Below are 19067 nucleotides of genomic sequence, written 5' to 3'. Positions count from 1 at the left end.
AAAAATCACAGAAATAGAACCTTGGTCCATCTCCCCCCCCCCCCAAAAAAAAAAAAATCTGAGAAATCAGTGATTTTTGAAAAATCTCATCAGAGGAATCAGCATCTATCCCAAACACTCTACAAGGATCCCGAGGTGAATATCCAAGCTCTATGCATGGAACCATTCATGTGTAGTCTCCCTCTAACTCAAATCAGAGTTATTATCTATTTATAAATTAGATATGACAAATAAATCAAATATAATGTATGGATAAAAAAAGAAAAAGGGATGCATAAATGTGCTGCTATGTTTGCATGTGCTAATAATGGTTTCTCTGTCATGGATTTTCCATGTTTTTTATTAATATATTAGACCCTTTTCAGTTAACTTTCTTAAAACATTTATACTCACAAAAATGATAAAAATTTTCTTTTTGAGGTAAACACCCTACAAGGTGTTTCTCAGATGAACCTGTTTTTTGAAATCCAGTCCATATAACTTTGCAAATACAAATTAAGTCAAATGAGAAGCACTCTTACACTAGAAATTGATGGTACCATGTAAAAGTAAACATATATAACCAGATCAACCTTGGTTATCAACTTAAACAAGTTTAGTGTGGCATTAGTACAACTGTTTATTATTTTACCTTAATTATCAAGTTCATAATAAAAGGAAATCACAAGTATAAGAAAACTAATACCTTAAAGGAAATGGACAAGAAATAGGAGGATGAAATACAGAACTCGAGAGATGTTTAGAGGTTCCACAGTTCCTACCTTGGATGAGAGGCTTGATGATCCTCTGGGTCTTAGTTCAAAAAGGATATACCAACACTTGCTTCTATTTTCAAGATACATTGTGTCTAGTAGAATCCTTGAGTCTTTTTCGGCCCTTCCCCAGCAATTGCTTCATCAAGTTGTTGTACATGCTTGTTTCCATCAAGTGTTAGCCCAAAATGAATGTGAGGAAAATGAGCCCACTGCAAGAAAATAGTTAAGTTAATAGCTCCTTTAAACAATTTGCATCTCTGGCATAAAAGATTTAAATCAACAACAAGTGGTTCATAAAAAAAATGAATTAATGTTTCTTACTTTTGGTGTGACATCATTGTTCTTCTAATCAACTAAAGAAGTGACGCGACTATCATTTAGAATATACATTACTAAGTGATATGAGTTTGTTTTTATTTGGTTGATAAACAAAGATATACTGTTTAATCTACAATCCAATATCAATGATAAACATAGATTCATTTTGAAATTATATTTCTATGAGAAGGTGAACAAGAAGGCAATGTAACCAGACCCTTGTATCCAACTATGCACTTGTTATATTTAGTTAGAGAGGTTTGGTTGATATGTACTTCCAATAAATTACTAGTGCAAATGCTTTTGAAAAATACAAACTGACAATAAGTTCGTATATCTTGTGATTTTGACTAGCTAGAGGTCAAGATGTCCTTGTCTATTCTTTAATATTATCCAGATCTTATGGCAAGTTAACACATATTAATCCCTATGTAAAAAGGAAAAGTTTCAAAGTAGTGATTTTAAGAGCGTTGTTATAGAGTAAAAACATATTCAGGGACCTCACTTAAGCTGTTAGGTGAGGTCCCTGAATGGGTTTTTATTCTCTAACAGGACCTCACCTGAGAACTTAAGCTGTTAGGTGAGGTCCCTGAATAGTTTTTTTTTTTCTAACAACCTTTGATTGGTCATACAATCAATATGAAGTAACAAAATTCAAAACAGTTTCGAAATAATGCATGAGAATGTGGTATAAAACATTATCTCAGTTGATTCAATTGCATGAGACATTTATTAATAATAAATGGATACTACTATGAAAATAGAAAGAAAATTATAGTAGGAAAGTTGTATGAAGACAAAATAGCAGACAAATTTTATGTATGGAATGAGACAAAATTCTTGCTCAAATTCTCCAATTAAAACTTAAAATTAGCTGTAAAATTTATGGTTAGGCACCTTAAGTATTGTCTTCTGAAACAACTCAATTAAGACTTCTAGAAGTTATAACAGTTTTATGGCTAAAATACGAAGTTGTTCTGGAAATCAAACAAAGCATATTTTGGTTGGAGTGACATTCAAATTTTAGTGTCCTGGGAATTTATAAGAATGGTGAGGTATGCCCAATTTCATTTTTCTATTCTTCTTCTTCTTCTTCTTCTTCTTCTTCTTCTTCTTCTCTCTCTCTCTCTCTTTCTGGTAATCAAGGGAATTATGATGAAAGATGTTTATGAATAAAGACATTAATTTGGATCAATCTCCCATTGAAAGAAGCAACTACTGTGGATTGGTTGCAAAATCCTTGTCAGCCTTATTTTTATGTACTCTACGTTTCCTCCTAAGCAATTATTCACTAGTTATGGGCTCCTTCTGATTTTTCTAAGCCGCTTCTATTTTCCTTTTTGATATTTGTTTATGTTAGATCAAAATTTGAGAAAGAGGAGCCCCTCGATAAACTAGTGTTTTTTTTTATTAATTAAGGTTTACAATTCTTGTTGTAACTCACATTTTTTGCTGCAGTGCTAAAGGCTTCCCTGTGGCTAATGTCAGGGTTACTGGCCTTTATCCTTTGAATCTCTTCCCTGTAACAAAAGAAAAAAAAAGACAAGTCAAATTATTCTTCAATACTTACAGATGCTTCAATTACAACTTTAAGCATTTAAGTTGTCACTAAGAGATTTAGCTTTAAATTGTCTAATAATTAATGTTCAGAAATCAATAAACTCACTTGATAAACCTGTTATATGCAGATGGAACACGTTGTCGCTTCTCTGGGGCTGATAAATGCATTGATATAAGAAATATAGGTCAGCTTAATTGATCAAGGCAACAACAGGAGCATTGAAAATCATAATGTGAAACATGAGAGGGAGAGAGAGAGAGAGAGAGAGAGAGAGAGAGAGAGAGAGAGATTCTTATGAGTTAATTTTCATTTATTATTAGTGAATAAGTTAGCAGCTGAAATGGCTGAATTGAATGACTTATCGCTTTGTATTTTAGTGAAGAAGTTAATAAGGGGGTTGTGATCTCTTTAATACGGGTCATATACTGAAATTGGGTTGGTTATTATACCCTTGAATATTTTATCCACAAAAGACAAAACAATAAGTCATTTAGTTCAGAGAGAGAGAGAGAGAGAGCTCACGGCGTATGGGAAGCATTCGGGGTTGCTCATTCTCTGCAGTATCCAACATGGGAACCTTGTTGCATTTGGACGAAGAACCAGAATCCTTGCTCAAATCACCAGTGCTAGAATTGTGATTCTGCAACTTCTCTCAACAAGTAAAAGAAATCTATAATCAAATCCTTCACTCTATTTTCCCCCCTTTTCTCATCTATTATGTATGGTTTGGATTTCTATATTTTCTTCTCCCACGTGAAAATTCAACTGATACACTAAATAATTATTCCTACTTCTACAAGGGAGAGTCAATTAATCTTATTGGTATTTAGATTCTTTGATGGTGGGACAGAAGATGGCAGAAGATACATAGTAGTTTAGTTTAGCCTTAGAGACTAAGAAGAAATCATCACATCAGAGAGACCCTTTTCACTCATGAAAAAAAAAAAGAAAATGGTATCTGGTATTGTATGTTGATAATAATATTTCAGATCAAAAGTTCAAGGGAAAATTTTGTACAAGGGCTTCATACCTGAATATCTTGAAGTGGAAGTGACTGAATCAAAGCTCCCATGTTCACAGACAGCAAGTTAGCACAATGGCCACATCTAACCGTTACAATGTTGTACAAACTAGTGCTTGGAACGCTAACCTGCCAAGGCGATTGTAGAAAAGAAAGAACTGTATAACTTCAAGATGCGTAAGTGGAAATAAAGAACATAGATATATATGGACTGTAATACCAGAAGCGCAATTAATTTTTTCATGTGATAAGAGGTTTGATATATCTTTCTTTTTAAACTTATCTAGTTTCATGAACATTTGATGCATCTCAACCAAACTGAATTCCAAACATGAAGAAAAGCCCGAATCGATAATATATATCATTATCCCGGGAATCCAGTACTATTTTCTTTTATTATTTCATGACTTAGTCATACTATTGATAACACTGTTTCAGATATTTATGTTTTTCTTTTTTTTCCTCGAATTTGAATGGGTACATGTTTGATAAGAGTCTAGCACAAATAAGACAGCCATTGGTTTGCTTTCTATTTGTCTTCATGGAAAGTTTCGTTTCCGAAATAGTAATTTCTAGTTCAGAATCAGAAGATGTTTCACAGACCCATTTCCTTGCTTACTGTTCCAACCCACAAATGCCTAGAAGCCCTATACGTTTCTTCAGTTTCACAGTGCATTATTTTCTATATTAAATTGTTAAGTACTCGCCTATCAAAAGAAAAGCAAATACCAAAAAAATCACAGTAAAAAGAAGAAAATGGTGAGAGAGAGAGAGAGAGAGAGAGAGAGAGAGAGAGAGAACAAGAAGAAGTTCTGATGCTTTTAATTTTCTGTAATGGTTTTTATTTGGGTTCTGGATTTTAAATGCATTCTGTATGTAAAACTAAAAGCCAACTTCTCGATCCTCCTCTAGACCCAACATCTCAAGCTTTACATGGGTAAGGCTTAAGCTACAGTCTACCATCTCACTTCCCTTTCGGTGCTCCTGACATTTCTGCCTGACCCCAAAAGCAAGAAAAACATTAATAAAAAGGAAAATATATATGTTGGGAAGAGAGATTTGAAAAGGACGTGACTGGAACGGAAACCATAAAGCCATAACCACAGCGGAGGGGAGGGGGAGGGTTGCGGTGGGGGAATTAAGGCAGCAGATTTTTAGCTCTTCTTGCAGGCAGTGAAATTAAAGTTGTGATTTTCAGATGAAGAAAAAAAAATCAAAGTGATAAAAATGGAAAAGCTTTAAAAGAGTTGTTAAAGGAGGCCTGCTATGATGAAAGGAGGTTGAAAAAAGAAAGAAAAGCAGCATTTTGTACTCGCCAAGAAAATGCTTCATATTGGTCTCTCATTTCTGAATCCAACACCAAGAACCGTGCTGAAAAGGAGATAAAGTCATGGTTTAGATTGTAGCTTGGTGTAAGATAGAGTTGCAAGAGAACACCCACGGCAGGAAAAAAAACATTAATGAGAGTAAAGCCATCAAAAGAAACTGCAACTGTGCATATTTTTACGTAATTAACCTTGTCTTAAGAATAGTGTGTATCTATCAGAGATTATTGAAGAACACCAAGCAAAAGGAAACTATACCCAGAAAAGTAATCCAACTGTGCACAGGAATTCATGTTACTAGGCAAATCTGAGAAGGTAAAATAGCTCCAACTCGAGACCCTTTTCTTGATTCGTGAGAAACTCCAGCACCTATCCCTATGCGTATCCTCAGACCTAACTCTTTTGAATTTGTTGGTTCGGAGACCCAGAAAGGATTTCCATGGTAAAGGGAATTCTTGTGGTTTTCGAAAGTTAGAACTACAGAATAAAAAATAGTCTCCTACAAGTGGAGATACTCGACACATGAGGCCAAGCAAATCTTAGAACGTAAAAAGCTCTAATTTGACTCTTGCCTTGACCTCTGAGAAACCCTAGGACCTAGCTGTAACCCTAAAAATAAGCGTGAGTCTTTATACAAACGGAGGGAACCTCCTTGGTGACACATGATTATCATGGTGAAGGCAGCTCCTGGCTTTGGAAAGATGATGTCTGAATTATCCCCAATCTAAACTAATATTGGATTAAAAGCCGAAGATAGGCCTGGATGAAGAAACTGATCAGCTTCAGTTTTGGGTATTTTGAGTTGACAAGACTGAAACTCCATGATCAGCTGCTTATTATTCTATTATATTCTTTTGTATAATAATACATCTGTGTTTAAACAAAGCAAAACCTACCAAATACAGTGGCAGTTGAGTCTGAGCTTGTTGCAGTTGAAAGGCCTTCAAGTTATAAAAAAGATTGATACATAGTTGTTTCCTTGATGATTCAGAATTTTGACCGATTGAAGAAATTTTAAGGTCTTGTGACTGGAAAAACCAACTTAATAATCACCGTAAAACATTACCTATTACCATGAAAGGAAAATTCGTTCTACATAAATTGAACCATGAGCTCCTGCTTTATCTGTAAGCTCCTGGATCATCAAATTAAAATTGAGGGCCCGACATTCCTTTCTTCAAACCAGAGAATTTGGATATTGAATCCCATATATGGGGCCTCCGAACGGGAACCCACTTGATCATATCGAGCAGCGTAAATATTAATGGAAAAATTAAAATCTGATTTTGTAGATGTTGATGGCAATCTGGGTGGTTTTAGAGTATGAAATCTGAATATGAAGTTAGAGTTGAAGCCAATGAAGCGCAGGTTGTTAAAGATTAAGAAAAGAGAAAGATAGTAGAGAGTGGTAGTGGTATACCGCTAAAATGGTGTTGCAGAAGTTGCAGTTGACATAGCAAACATGTTCAGACGCGACGTCGAGTGACATTTTCTCGAGAATAGTCGATTGCCAGATCCGAGAAAATTGGCTACAGAAAGGAATGGAGATTATGATTTATGAAGATGAACAAAGCTGTGGAGAAAGAAGCCAGAGAGAGAGAGAGAGAATATGGTGGGGGATGGTTGGATTTATTAGGGATGTATTGTACAAGTAGCAAAGACCAGCCATGGGATTGGTCGGGTCGGCAGGGAAAACCGGAGTGGGGAGGGATGGTGGAGGTACGGAAGAGTGGTTTTATGAAGTGGAAAAAAGCGGTTTTTGTGGTTTGGCGGATTGTGGGTTTCTGTTCTGTCTGTGTGTATGTACGTGTTGTTACTTGTTAATGTGAAACTGAGAGAGAGAGAGAGAGACGATATTATGATCAAGTGAATGAGTGGGTGAGAGTCTCTACACTAACTGTCCAAAGCTTTCTGTAGCGGACGAGGGGGAGGCCGAGATATTAATTAATGGTTTGGATCTACAGACTAGAGAGAGAGAGGTGTTTAATAGTTACAAAGCATTTATTCTACAGAAGTAAAATTTCCAAAATGCCCTACTGTTGTTTGCCAACCTGCAAAACCGACATAGCTGTAGAACTGCCTAAAGAAAAATAGTACTGTACAGAACTAGAATATGTTGCTTTAAACCAAATAGTAGACTAAACATCAAAATCATCATCAGGGTTTTTGTAAACTAGAGTTTGTTTTTTCTTTTTTTTTTTTTTTTTTTCTGTGGGGAAACTATAGAAGTTGATAATGATGAAATCATGGTTCATTATAACAAGCAATTTCACCTACGGCCATATTTTACATCTCCCAGCTAGTATATATATATATAGATGGTTATATAACTGCATGAGAGAGAGAGAATGAATGAACGAGATCTCCGAGAAACGTCCACCCAATCAACTCAGTCATACGGTCCCATCTAAGATTGTTGGAAAATAGATGAGATTGTGAAATGATGCAAAGGTTCAAACAGCTAGAGCTTCAGACTTTCATCCACGGACAGAACTGAAGAGGTGTCATCTTTGAGTTGATAGCTACAAACACGGACCACGGTCCCAACTGGCCAACTCCCGTCCTGCACTGCACTACTGGGTGCTGCAACGACGTAAACGGCCGTCCCTTCCATGTAGGATCACTGAAACCCATAAATTGAAAAAGGTTTTGGTTGTCTCAGAAATTACTGGGAGCCCTAGGTTTCTACCATGTCACCATCACATCAGCTACAGCTGATTTCTATTAATTTTTCTACTCAAGCAAAAAAAATAGAAGTCTTATCTTCTAAAATGACAAAAATGTCCTATGCCCATCACCATCAGGGATGCAAGTCGGACCAGCTTAAGTCATTTTGAGGTCAACCTTAGCCCTACTCTAACCCAAGGTGTTGAGCCACAAACCCTAAACCCTGACCCAACTCAACCTGATTGTAATATACAAATATTGGGTTGGATCAGGTATGTAGTGGCCCAGTTTCTTCATTTGTTTTGCTTTTTGAAAACATCCTCACTTCTTTCACTTTGGATTGACTGGTCAGGGTTAATTTTGCTATAATTGAAGGGACCAATAAGACATGATGTGGTTGGGTTGAGTTGGGGACCTTGGGGTTGCGTGAGTCCCTCATGCCTAACTCAACCTGAGGTTCAATCGGGTTTTAAACTGACTTCAACCCAACCTGACTTTTTGGAGTTGGGTTTGGAAATATCCAGCCCAAGTTGCACTCCTAGTTCCCGTTCTCTTCTATCTGTTGCTACTTGCTAGACCTCACAAAATTCAGAATAAAGAAAGTGGACCTAAAGGGAATACCATTGATTCTTACCACATTCTCAGAGGTGGTTCAATATTGGGAGATTCTGTTATACAAGGAACTGTGACAACTTAATCTACACATTTGTGGCTGGTCTTTTCCCTAACTAATCTACACAGTTGTGGCTGGTCTATTCCCTAACTAATCTAACACAGTTGTGGCTGGTCTATTCCCTAACTTTCAACTAACTTTCTTACTAAACATATTTGTTTCAATGAGAGCTTCCTAATGTTAAGTGCCCTTAGAGAGCATGGATTGGAACGCATAAAACCCATGCTTCACTTCTTTCCAGAATGATACAAGGGTCCCTGCATTGTATTGAATCACCAGTGTCAGTACCATTGATCGATACTGGTTTTCTGATCATCGATCCCACCAGTTTACTTATCACTCTATTTCATTTATATGTTATTTTGTGTGTCTAAGGCTCTGACCCCATTTATCTCAATTCTCAACAGAAAGTACTCCTAAGATGGGGGACCATGTTTAGCTTATTAGTAGTTCAGTAACTCCTTTCTTATGAACTAATATGTTTCATTTGTATTTACAGAAAACCTCTCTGAGCTGGGGCAGCACAATTTCATTTCATTTATTCTAGCAAATTCATTTGTTTAATTGTTTCATACTTATAGTTGTTATACTTATAACTAATGGCGGTGGAAGAGAACTAATTAGGTTGGATATGGGATTCTTTCTTCTGGGTTACATTAAGGTTGTGTTTGATTTGAAGGAAAAAGTAAGGAATGAAATTAAGAAATTAAGAAAAAATTACAAGAGACAAGGGGTGGATCAACCCCAGGAGTCTTCAAGCAATAATATCCTCAGCAACTCACTATCAATTTGGCTAAACAATCTGCTGCTTGGTTCCCTTCTCTATAAATGTGTGATGTGTGTAAGACGTGGCCATTTTCCTAATTGATGATGGATACGATGTCTTTGATAATAGTTATAATGGCCCAAAGTGGAATCAAACGTACCTTAATGGGGTTTTGTGTTAGGTTCAGTTTGAGGTTGATCCATTGACATGGCATCATTGAAATGATGGAATCTTTGTTCTCATTCACCCATTTTCGTTTTCCTCCTTCACAAAGAAACCAACTCCAATTATGGAATCTTTGTTCGTTGTGTTTTTCATGGCAGTTTTCATCTCCCGAATGGGCGATGGGCTGTTTGATACCTAGATTTGACCTGGCCACCCTCTCTTTTGTAATGGGAAGAAGTACAGAAAAAAAATCTTCAGATCTCTCTTATGGCAAGGGCCAAGTGGGTCCATGGGAAGATGAGATGGGTCAAAGGAATTCGGCGTCGGTCAGGATAAAGCCCATTCGAGCAGCTTTTACAGCCTTGCATTGAGAATATCTCCCTGCTTATGTGCTTAATTTCATGGGGAGATATTCCCAATGCAAGGTTGCAAAAGGCGGTTGGAACGGTGTGGGCTCGGGCTTGCCCTGATGGAAGCCAATCTTGGATCAAAGAAAAGAAAATCAAAGGAACACGACATAGGTGTGCTGTTACTTGAGGAAAATGAACAATGTCTTGGGAGAACTGGTTCACACACACACACACTCTCTCTCTCTGATTTTGTGCAAAAATAATGGATTCTTAATCATATACTGAACAAAACATGAAACTTTTAGAGGTTTGAAACACATAATCAAGGGCAAATAGTGCCTACATGCATCACAAGGAAAACTTTTAAGATCCTTCATAGGTTAAAGTGACAGGGTTGAGCAACCATCCCCTTCTAGCTCTGGAGATTAAAGAATGGAAGCCAGAGCTAAATCTGACCAGCTTGCTTTCTCATCATCCTCTCTTCTTGAAAAAGACCCATGTAGAAAGGCAAAAGGAAGGAGAAGGCATGTGGCCTCTTCAAAAAGTAGATGAGAGAGGAAAGAGATACATCTATTATGGGCTTTTGTCTGAGGGATTCGTGGAGTTTCCCCTAAGCAATGTTCTTTGTTTGTCAGGTCCACACATACCATGTTCTGAAATTTAATTTAATAAATTATAATGTAGGCGATGAGGACCAAACATTAGACAACTTGGTCAAACAGCTCTAATGCATCTCAAAAAACTATTCAACCTAAAAACTTAAACTGTTAAGTGAGGTCTCTATTTTCTAACACATACTAATTCCATAGTTAAAATTTTTGGCTGGACTTTTTTTTTCATGATCCAAGGGACTACACAATAGGGATAGTCCATCCCCCAAACTCATAAACCCCTAATCCAGGTACAGGCAGGATTCAATCGTAAGTCTTTGCTACAATCATCATGAGACCTTACCAACCAACTTAAACTTAACCCTAGGGGTTTGTATTGAGAAGATGGGGTAGGTGAAGAGATAAGATACTTCCGTTAAGTTTGAGTTGGTCCATTGTTGCTAATGTGACATGGAAGGTCCATTGGCTTGGACCAATAAGAACATCTAGAAAGGATGTATTCTGTCCTTCATTGGAGGAGCAAAGAAGAACCCACCTTGGTTGAATATGGATGTACTATTGTGGGATATGTCAAGTGAGGTTCAGTGTCCCATTTCCTTTAGTCGGGACTGGTTTCACATTGGAGTAATTTTGGGTCGAATTAATGTTCAATCAAACCTAAGCTGTTGATACCCCTACTGACTGATATGCATGGACTGTTGTTGGAATTGCAATAAATGGCGGAAAAGTAAAAAAGCAGATAATCATGTTTGAGATATTTGAATATGTACATACTGTCGAGATGAGAGAAAATTATAGAAAAAATATTAGTTAAAATTAAGATTTTTGAACCGCTGTTGATTCTAATGGTCGGACTTTTTGGTCCGGAAACCGTTTAGGCAATTGGCTTCATTTTACCCTAAATTCGACCTTTGGCCAAAAACCGTTGAAAAAATCAATAATTCGTTGATTTGAGCGGTCAAACCGTCGATCCGTTCAACAGTTTTGACCATTTTTTATTTTTAAATTATTTTTAATTTATTTGTCAGAATGGGCCATCCATTCAAACCGGACAGTCAGACCATCGACCAGAAAACTGATGGCCAAAATAATTTCATTTCCGGGTCATTTTTTAAAGCGTTGGTTAAAATAATGTGTAGGTAAAAAGGTGATACTAATATTCAAATTACCATGCATGTAAAAATGCACTGAAATTACTTATGCAGGTGGACATGCATGTACACAATATGCTAAGAGTTGATGAATGAAATAGTAAAAAAATTTCTGAGATACATCACAAGTGCAGATTTAATGAGATGGAGTAATAGATCTACAGTATTGACCATTCTTATGATAAAATTATGCAGAAAAATATATAACAAAAATATGTGAAAATGCATACGGGCCCATGATAAAATTAGTGCAAATTCAAGAAAATGACCACATGCTGTAAGTAATGCTGGAAACTTCTTAGAATCCTAACACACATTAAATAATAAAAAGTAAATTAAATTAAAAGGCTAAAAATGTATGTATCAGTCATTAAGTTCAATTCATAAAAAACTATATATTGTGATCTGAAAGATGGATTAATAAATATAATTCTTGTAAACCACATACCAAAGGCCTACATTGTATGATGAACTAATAAAATTGCATAAACATCCTCAATGGTGAAAGATAAATTGTACTTACCTGGTTCTCGCCTTAAAATTAATGGTCTTAGAATGATGCTCATGTCCTCCTTAGGACTAAGGGTGTCAATGGACCGGTTTTGGGTTGGACCCCGTTCAATCCAAAATCAATTTGGACGGATTGGATGGACCAACAAGACATATTGGATTAGATTAATCCGGTCTAAAATATTTATTTGGATTAGGCCAATATCTCGTCCATTGATATAAGATAAGAATATAGGTGTCAATGGACTGGGTTTGGGTTAAAACTAATCTAAATCAAAACGAATTTGGTCAGATTAGACAGTCTAGACATTGAATTAAACCGGTCCAAAATGATCCAAAATATTCATTGGATTGGATTGGACCTGATCCATTTATAATGAACTCAAATTGAACTGGATCGGATTGGACCAAGTCCAGTCCAATTGACACCCCTACTTAGGACAAAGCTTAAAGGTTATTATTTTGTTCAAGCTACTGGTCTCCGGCCGTGTCTTACTGTATACCATTTAATTTCCCCTAAAAGGGTGATTCTTATTTTTTGCAGAGAAATAACACTAAAATAGTGAAATTTTTAAATAGAATTGAGAACTACCTTTATTTGATTTGAATAAAGCGGCAGCTTATATTAGATAAAAATTTTCTATTTTTAGAACTTGATGTTTTTTTTTTTTTTGAGAGAACATAGTTGCAAAGGGATATATAGATCTCTCCAATTTGGTTATCTATTAATTAGGGTTTGAATAGAATAAATCTTAGTTTGGTAAGAAATGGAAGCATAGAATTGAGGGAAAATGAAAGAGAAAATATGGATTTTGGAGAATTATGCAGCAGACTGGCTTGAATTTGGAAAGAACTGCAGGCCTTTCGGATGACTAAACAGTATATGAGAAAAGCAACCCGTTTTACAGATCCTCCAGAAAACTAATTGATTTTCTAAGTCTATCCCAACCTTTTTTGTTCAAATAATTTAATCCAAAATCAAAGAAATTTGCTATAAGAGTATTTTGGTCATTTCTGGAAGTTTTGCCCCTCTGATCAGTGTCCTTGTTTTCCTTTTGAAGATATATCAAACTCTGGTCATCATGAGATAAGAATGACAGTGATTTTGGGGAGTGTAGATGCATGGAACAAAATGGGGTGTCTATACTCTATAGAGTTGGTTACCACAGAGGAGATTCTATTCCTACACCCAAACAATGCTTTATAGAGAAGACAATGCAATAAGAATATTATATTATTAAAGAAATCTTTCTTAATATGGAAATATGATTTGAGGGTTAGGTGACATAAAGAGGTCAAATTGGCCACCTGGGCTACTCTTAAAGTGTGGTGTGTGTATGGAAGTAAAGTCTTTATTAATAGGATGGGGTAACAGACCCAGGAATGGCAACAAAAGGGTGACAGTTATCTAGAAGGTCTAACATGGGAGCAAGTAGCAGCTGGTGACTGATTGTGTTTGCAGAAATTGCTGGTTGGCATTTTGGGGAGGTAGCATCAATCATGAAAAAAGGGAGAAAGCCTTGAAGCCTTTCACCTTTTGAAGAAATCAAACACTCAAACTCTTGATCAGGGAGGGTAACATCAAAAAGATAGAAGGGGCCACTCCTAGTTGTGGACACACCACATTCACTTTGAACATTGGGCAAGGAGAGAGACATTTACCTAACCATAGATTGATGACTCCCAAATTAATCAACTCCATTCTCAAGCATAACTACAAATGTATAAAATGATCCCTCCACACAAATCAACCGTAGTGACTTAACACATCAGAGTCAATTGAAATGATTTGATTCAATATAATATATATTGAATTCTTGTTGCCTCTATCCAATTTAGAAGTATAATTTTTTGTTGTCAGTTCTCATTATGTATATTGTTTACTCTTAAAAAAAAAATCATTAAATGGCACTTTATTTATATTGATTTTCCTCCAAATTGTTTCTTAAGGTAATTTCACATTAAGGTCTCATTTGTTTTTCGGTAAGTTATTTATCCGGGTAAATGCACTTACTCAGGTAAGCGTTTCCCAAGAAAGACTTATCCAGGTAAGTACATTTACCCATGTTCTTTTATTATTTCTTATGTAGATAAGACAATGGCCATTTTAGTTATAAAAAAACCATTATTAGAAGGGGCATTTTTGTCCCATTTAAGTGTTGACAACTTTCTCCAAGGTGAGAAAGTTATTTACCCACCTAGGAGGTGGGTATCACTTACTCGGGTAAGTGACACCCAGAAAAATAAACTTTCATTGGTCTCCACATAAATTTAAAAAAAGAACATATGATTTTTGGTCAATAAGAATCAAAATCCCGTTGACAAACTTCCCCTTTCTCAAAATCCAAAAAAATAACGCCCCCTAAATATTATTAGTTAATTATAACATTTGCCCATCTTACTTCCTTTCAGATCATGGAACTCCACACTTTTGATACATAGAAATTTTAAAATGATTCCTAAGTCCCAATCCAAACATCGATCCAAATTTAGTGGTAACGAGATTTGAGTCCTTGTCTCTGCTGGAACGAACCTCAGTTGACAAAACCGTGTGGTTGTTAGAAGCTTGGGAAAATCAAAAATACATTGAACATGCTGCGGATAATATCGTTAGGTTTAAACTCAAATAGTAATAGGACAAAGTAATTTACCTCAAAAAAAGAAAAGGACCAAGTTGTGCTAATGGTTTCAAAAGATAGTTCATTTAAGCGCATCAAGGAATAAACATCTTGATTTTATTCGGGAAGCTTTAAAGGGTGGATTTAGTGAACACAAATGTGGAAAACGAGTGTAAGGATTGCAGAGTATCAATCATGCGAGGATGTATATATTTATTATGTTGGAAAGGAGGAAAGGGAGTTCGACACTAATTAAAGAGCAAGGCCATTGTACGAATCATGTCAATATCAATATGTGTTTCTTTGTGTGGAAAAGGAAAAACAAAAACAAACGCTCCAAATAAATTTGGAGCAATGATTTGTGCCACAGATTTTTTTTTTTTCTTTATTGAGTCTCAATGAATCGTTCAACCTTAAATCAGGTGTTAGGTAAGGTTTCTGAATAGATTTTCATTCTCTAATAGACTTTTTCATGTGAAAGTCCGTTAGGATTAAAGTGTGGAAATTTGTTAGTTAATTATGATGGGAGCATAAAAGATCAAACAGTAGACCACTTGGTCAAAAAATCTTTGGTATTATTAGAGATGACAATTTTCCCCATAAAACCGGGGCCTCACACCCTACCCCGCCCTGAAGAGGGTAGGTTGTTCCCAATCTTAAATGTGGATACGACAGGGATCAGGGAAATATTTTTGCCCCACACCATGAGGATGTGATTGGGATGGAATTGCATACTATATTCCCTGAACTCGATTGTAAATTACTAAAATATGCCTAGATTTAATATTAATTTCTAAAATACCCCTAAATTCCTAAAACCTCTAGATCCCATAATCTAATTCCTAATTCACATAATCTTATTTCTAAAATACCTGCAACTATGACATATTTTTAAGTGGTTGCTTCAGGATGGAGAAAATCCAGGAATTCCCTATCTACGATGGGGAGGAGGTAGCTTTCCTTGACATGGAGATGGGGTAAAAAATTTTGGCTATTGAACCAAACTTGAATCAAGAAATATAATTCAAATCAAACTCAAACTCGAACCTAATAGTATTTTAGTTGAATTGAGCCAAGACATTGAGGAATTTAGCTGGACTTAGCTCGATTGTACCCAGAATTTTGAGACTCTTAGGACAAAGCAGACTGATCTACACGATGTTTGACCAAAGCACTTAACCTCCAATCAGCTGGTGAATCTTGGGCATCGGATGGCAGGAACTGTAGGTTCATGTTAATCAATACATTTGTATAATGTTTAAATATGCTTTTTTATGGTCTGAACCTCCCCTTAATCAGAACCTTTGTTAAAGGTTGTGTACTTGTGTCTTCTAGGTGAGGAGGGTCTTGTCTAAATAAGTTAAAACACAATGAGGTAAAGGAAAAGAGGCAATAAAAGGGCAAAATTGGATCTCTCAAAAAATTAAACCACACATGATGTCACATACTAAGGATGCGATGTAAATCAAGAAGTTTTTGTACGCATTTGATAAACAAGTGTAATCATTATCGATGTAAAACTACACTCTGGTTCAGTTTTGCGTGCATTTGGATGGAGTATAGTTTTACGTCGATGATAGATATAAAACCTCATCACATTTAAAGTTTTACATCGATAATTGATGTAAAAACTACATCGATTTTATCGATGTAAAACTTGAACCACTTTTTACATCGATTTCAAAATACAACAGTCAAATATATTTAAGATTCAGTGTAGAATGTCATCAATATATTTTTACACTGATGACATTTTACACTTCTTCCAAACGTCAAAAAGTAAGGAAATGTTTTTGGTATGTAGGATAAATCTCATGAGAGGTTTAAGTCTTCTACCCTAAAATTTTAAATCAACTTAAGGTTAGTTTTGAAAATTCCATGTCTAACAATATCTAGCTAACACCATTAATTACTTAAACCGGTGCCTGCCCTCGACCCTACTCAATGAAATGGCAGAGAACTTTTATTAGCTAAAACTTCAGATGTGTTGTCTTTTACCCCATATCTCTATTAATAAAGAAACCCACGAGTGGGCAGCCACTTTTCTTTAGAAATTCCTCATCTTTCTTTCCCAGAAGAGGTCAATTAAAATGCAGCCCTTAAAGGTAGGGAGATAAGGTGATCGTCTTGTCAACTCAAGACACATTCAAGATATATATGTATATAGCTATCAAATCTCATAGAGTACCGACACATTGTAAACAGACATGATCAATTTTAGATTTGTACAAAAATAAAAAAACAAATGAGTTTTGTCCTTCTTTGGAGGACACCAACATGAAACGTCTCTCTTCCTCTGGTATAAAACGCCAAGATAGCCTCGCTTTGCACTTCGACATCAATACGCAAGCCAACTTTCAATGGGTTTTAAGGACTAAGGTAAGACTAGAACACCCGATGTACCCCATCCCAAAATCAATCCAACCCAACCAGATTGAACTCAGGTTTTGGTTTGTTTGAATAGTTTCTAAGGACAGTTATTATTCTTTTTTTTGGAGTATTACAATAATTCTTGACATTTATACTTAGAATTGTTGGGTTTACATACTTCATTTGAAAGCCTCCTTAAGATAAGAGAAAAAAAAACATAATTATTTTATTTTCACTTCATAAGTATATATCTTGACCTTAAGGGTGAATTATTAATTCCAGTTAGTATTAGGCCCCGTTTGGCTTGTGAGAATATGGGTTTGGAATCGGAATCGAAATGAATTATTCCGATTCCAACTGTTTGTTTGAGCGGAATCAGAATCTCATTCTCATTCCTGCTGGAATGACATTCTCCCATTTGAGGGAATTCATTCCCTGCCCCTCCCTTGGAAATGAAATCCTATTCCTACTGATTTTTATTCTCATTTCTATTCCTCTTTAAACCAAACAGACTATGTAAATGAACCATTCTAATTCCGATTTCGACTATAAACCAAACGGACCCTTATTATTTTTTCCAGTGCAAAATTAAGTCATCTACTACTTAGAAATAATCGTCAATTTGTTCAGTTGGGTACATAGCACATAGAATGATCGATCATAAGGATAAGGATAATTCATTGACAAAATTGCCATTATATATCATCCGTTTTGATATTATTGCAAGAAAGCTAGCTTATGTATTGGTGGATCCAAATAGATAAACAATTTTTAATTGTTTTTATGTACGAGACACAAGTAAAGGTAGGCCATCTGATTCTGATCAATCTAAAGTTGGTCTCATATATCAATTTTTTACAAGCTAAATGATGGAAGAATGGAGGTACTTAAAGCACTAGCTACCTACCCCTTATCTATATTGTGTACAGTGATGACCTACCCGTTAAATGAACTATATACTGAATGTTGAGCACGAATGGGCAATTTCAACCATATAAAAGACTGAATTGATCATTTCTTTGACTTTAGTCAGCTTCATTAATGAAGGTGCTCTCTTGCCAACTTCATTTGCTTAGCACATCAAGTTGCTTAAGGACCAAAAGGTAGTGCCAGTGGGCTAGCATAGGTAGCATGAGTGCTAGCTAGTGGACCTCATATTCTAATAGGACAAATGCTTTATGATATACTTGTTTGTGTAAGTGTGTGAGAGAGAGAGTGTGTGTCTATGGAAGTGTAAGGCCGGATATACAAGCTGTGTAAGCTGTCACCAACTAAATTGTAGTCACCAAAGTATCAAAAAGCTACATTTAGACCTTAATTGTTAACATCTGAACCATGACTCGGACACTAGAGGAGTAACTCATGTTGGGCCAACACAAACCCAACTTAACCCAATCTATAAAAAAAAAGATTTAATTAGGTTAGGTTAGTTTAAAGATTTGATTAATTAGGGTTATTAGAGTATGTCAAATATAAAGTAGGGTTCATGATTTTCTTAAGATTGTAGTATGTATATATGTATGCATGTGTATATGTATATATATACATATACAGATGCATACATCACAAATCAAGGTAGGGCAGAATGCAAAGTAGAGCATAATTAAAGCAAAGAAGGCCTGATTTTAATTGGGGTAAGAGAGGAGGTATCAGTATACCTCTTAAAAAATGGATTTGCCACTCATGCATGGGAACTATAAAAGAACAAATAAAATTTTTCTAAAGATTGGTAATGCCTTTAGAAAATTTTACATCGCAAATCTCTCTTCAAAATTAATCACTTCACTTTGTGTTAACACTCCATTCTTACTTTAGTATTGCATGTTGTCTTGATTAACTTAGTATTCAGAAGGGAGTGGAAGAAAGCGGAATGCAATATCTAATCAATAATAAAGGTAAATAGAGCTTGCTGGAATTATATCTATTAGATGACTGAGATATGAATGAATCCTTTTCAACCTCGCTCCAAGGTTATTCCATGGTGCATCCTTTCTTTGTTGAATGTAAAGGGCAATTAGATTAGGGTGTTCGAGAAACTTGTAATTTTTAACACTATAGTTTTAGCTAGTTAACTAAAATTAAGGGCATCTCCTCATCATAAGATGATTTTGCATCTCTATTATTAATATAATCCTTATTCTAATCAAAATAGAATAGCTCCAATGGGTGATAAAATGACAAGTAGGCTAGGACGGTCTTGGCACAT

General features: G+C 35.7%; 1 protein-coding gene across 2 annotated transcripts; it reads right to left on the bottom strand.

Moving 5' to 3' along the window:
- Positions 1-495: 495 nt before the first annotated feature.
- Positions 496-6603, bottom strand: LOC104590803 (putative axial regulator YABBY 2). 2 transcript variants are annotated; one of them, XM_010249549.3, is made up of 6 exons: positions 6401-6603; positions 3665-3784; positions 3157-3280; positions 2740-2788; positions 2518-2593; positions 496-964 (listed from the first exon to the last, which is right to left on the bottom strand). In XM_010249549.3, the coding sequence occupies exons 1-6, from the start codon at positions 6467-6469 to the stop codon at positions 848-850; spliced, it is 555 nt and encodes a 184-aa protein (XP_010247851.1). In that variant the 5' UTR covers positions 6470-6603; the 3' UTR covers positions 496-847. The 2 variants fall into 2 exon arrangements, with proteins under 2 accessions (XP_010247851.1, XP_010247861.1); XM_010249559.3 differs by having other exon boundaries at positions 3157-3274.
- Between the last annotated feature and the right edge of the window lie 12464 nt (positions 6604-19067).

The sequence above is a fragment of the Nelumbo nucifera genome, chromosome 6, assembly GCF_055504915.1.
Source record: "Nelumbo nucifera cultivar China Antique chromosome 6, China Antique-T2T, whole genome shotgun sequence".
In the NCBI taxonomy this organism is placed as follows: domain Eukaryota; kingdom Viridiplantae; phylum Streptophyta; class Magnoliopsida; order Proteales; family Nelumbonaceae; genus Nelumbo; species Nelumbo nucifera.
The sequence above is the reverse complement of the archived record's forward strand: the minus strand, read 5'-3'. Positions and strand labels throughout refer to the sequence as shown.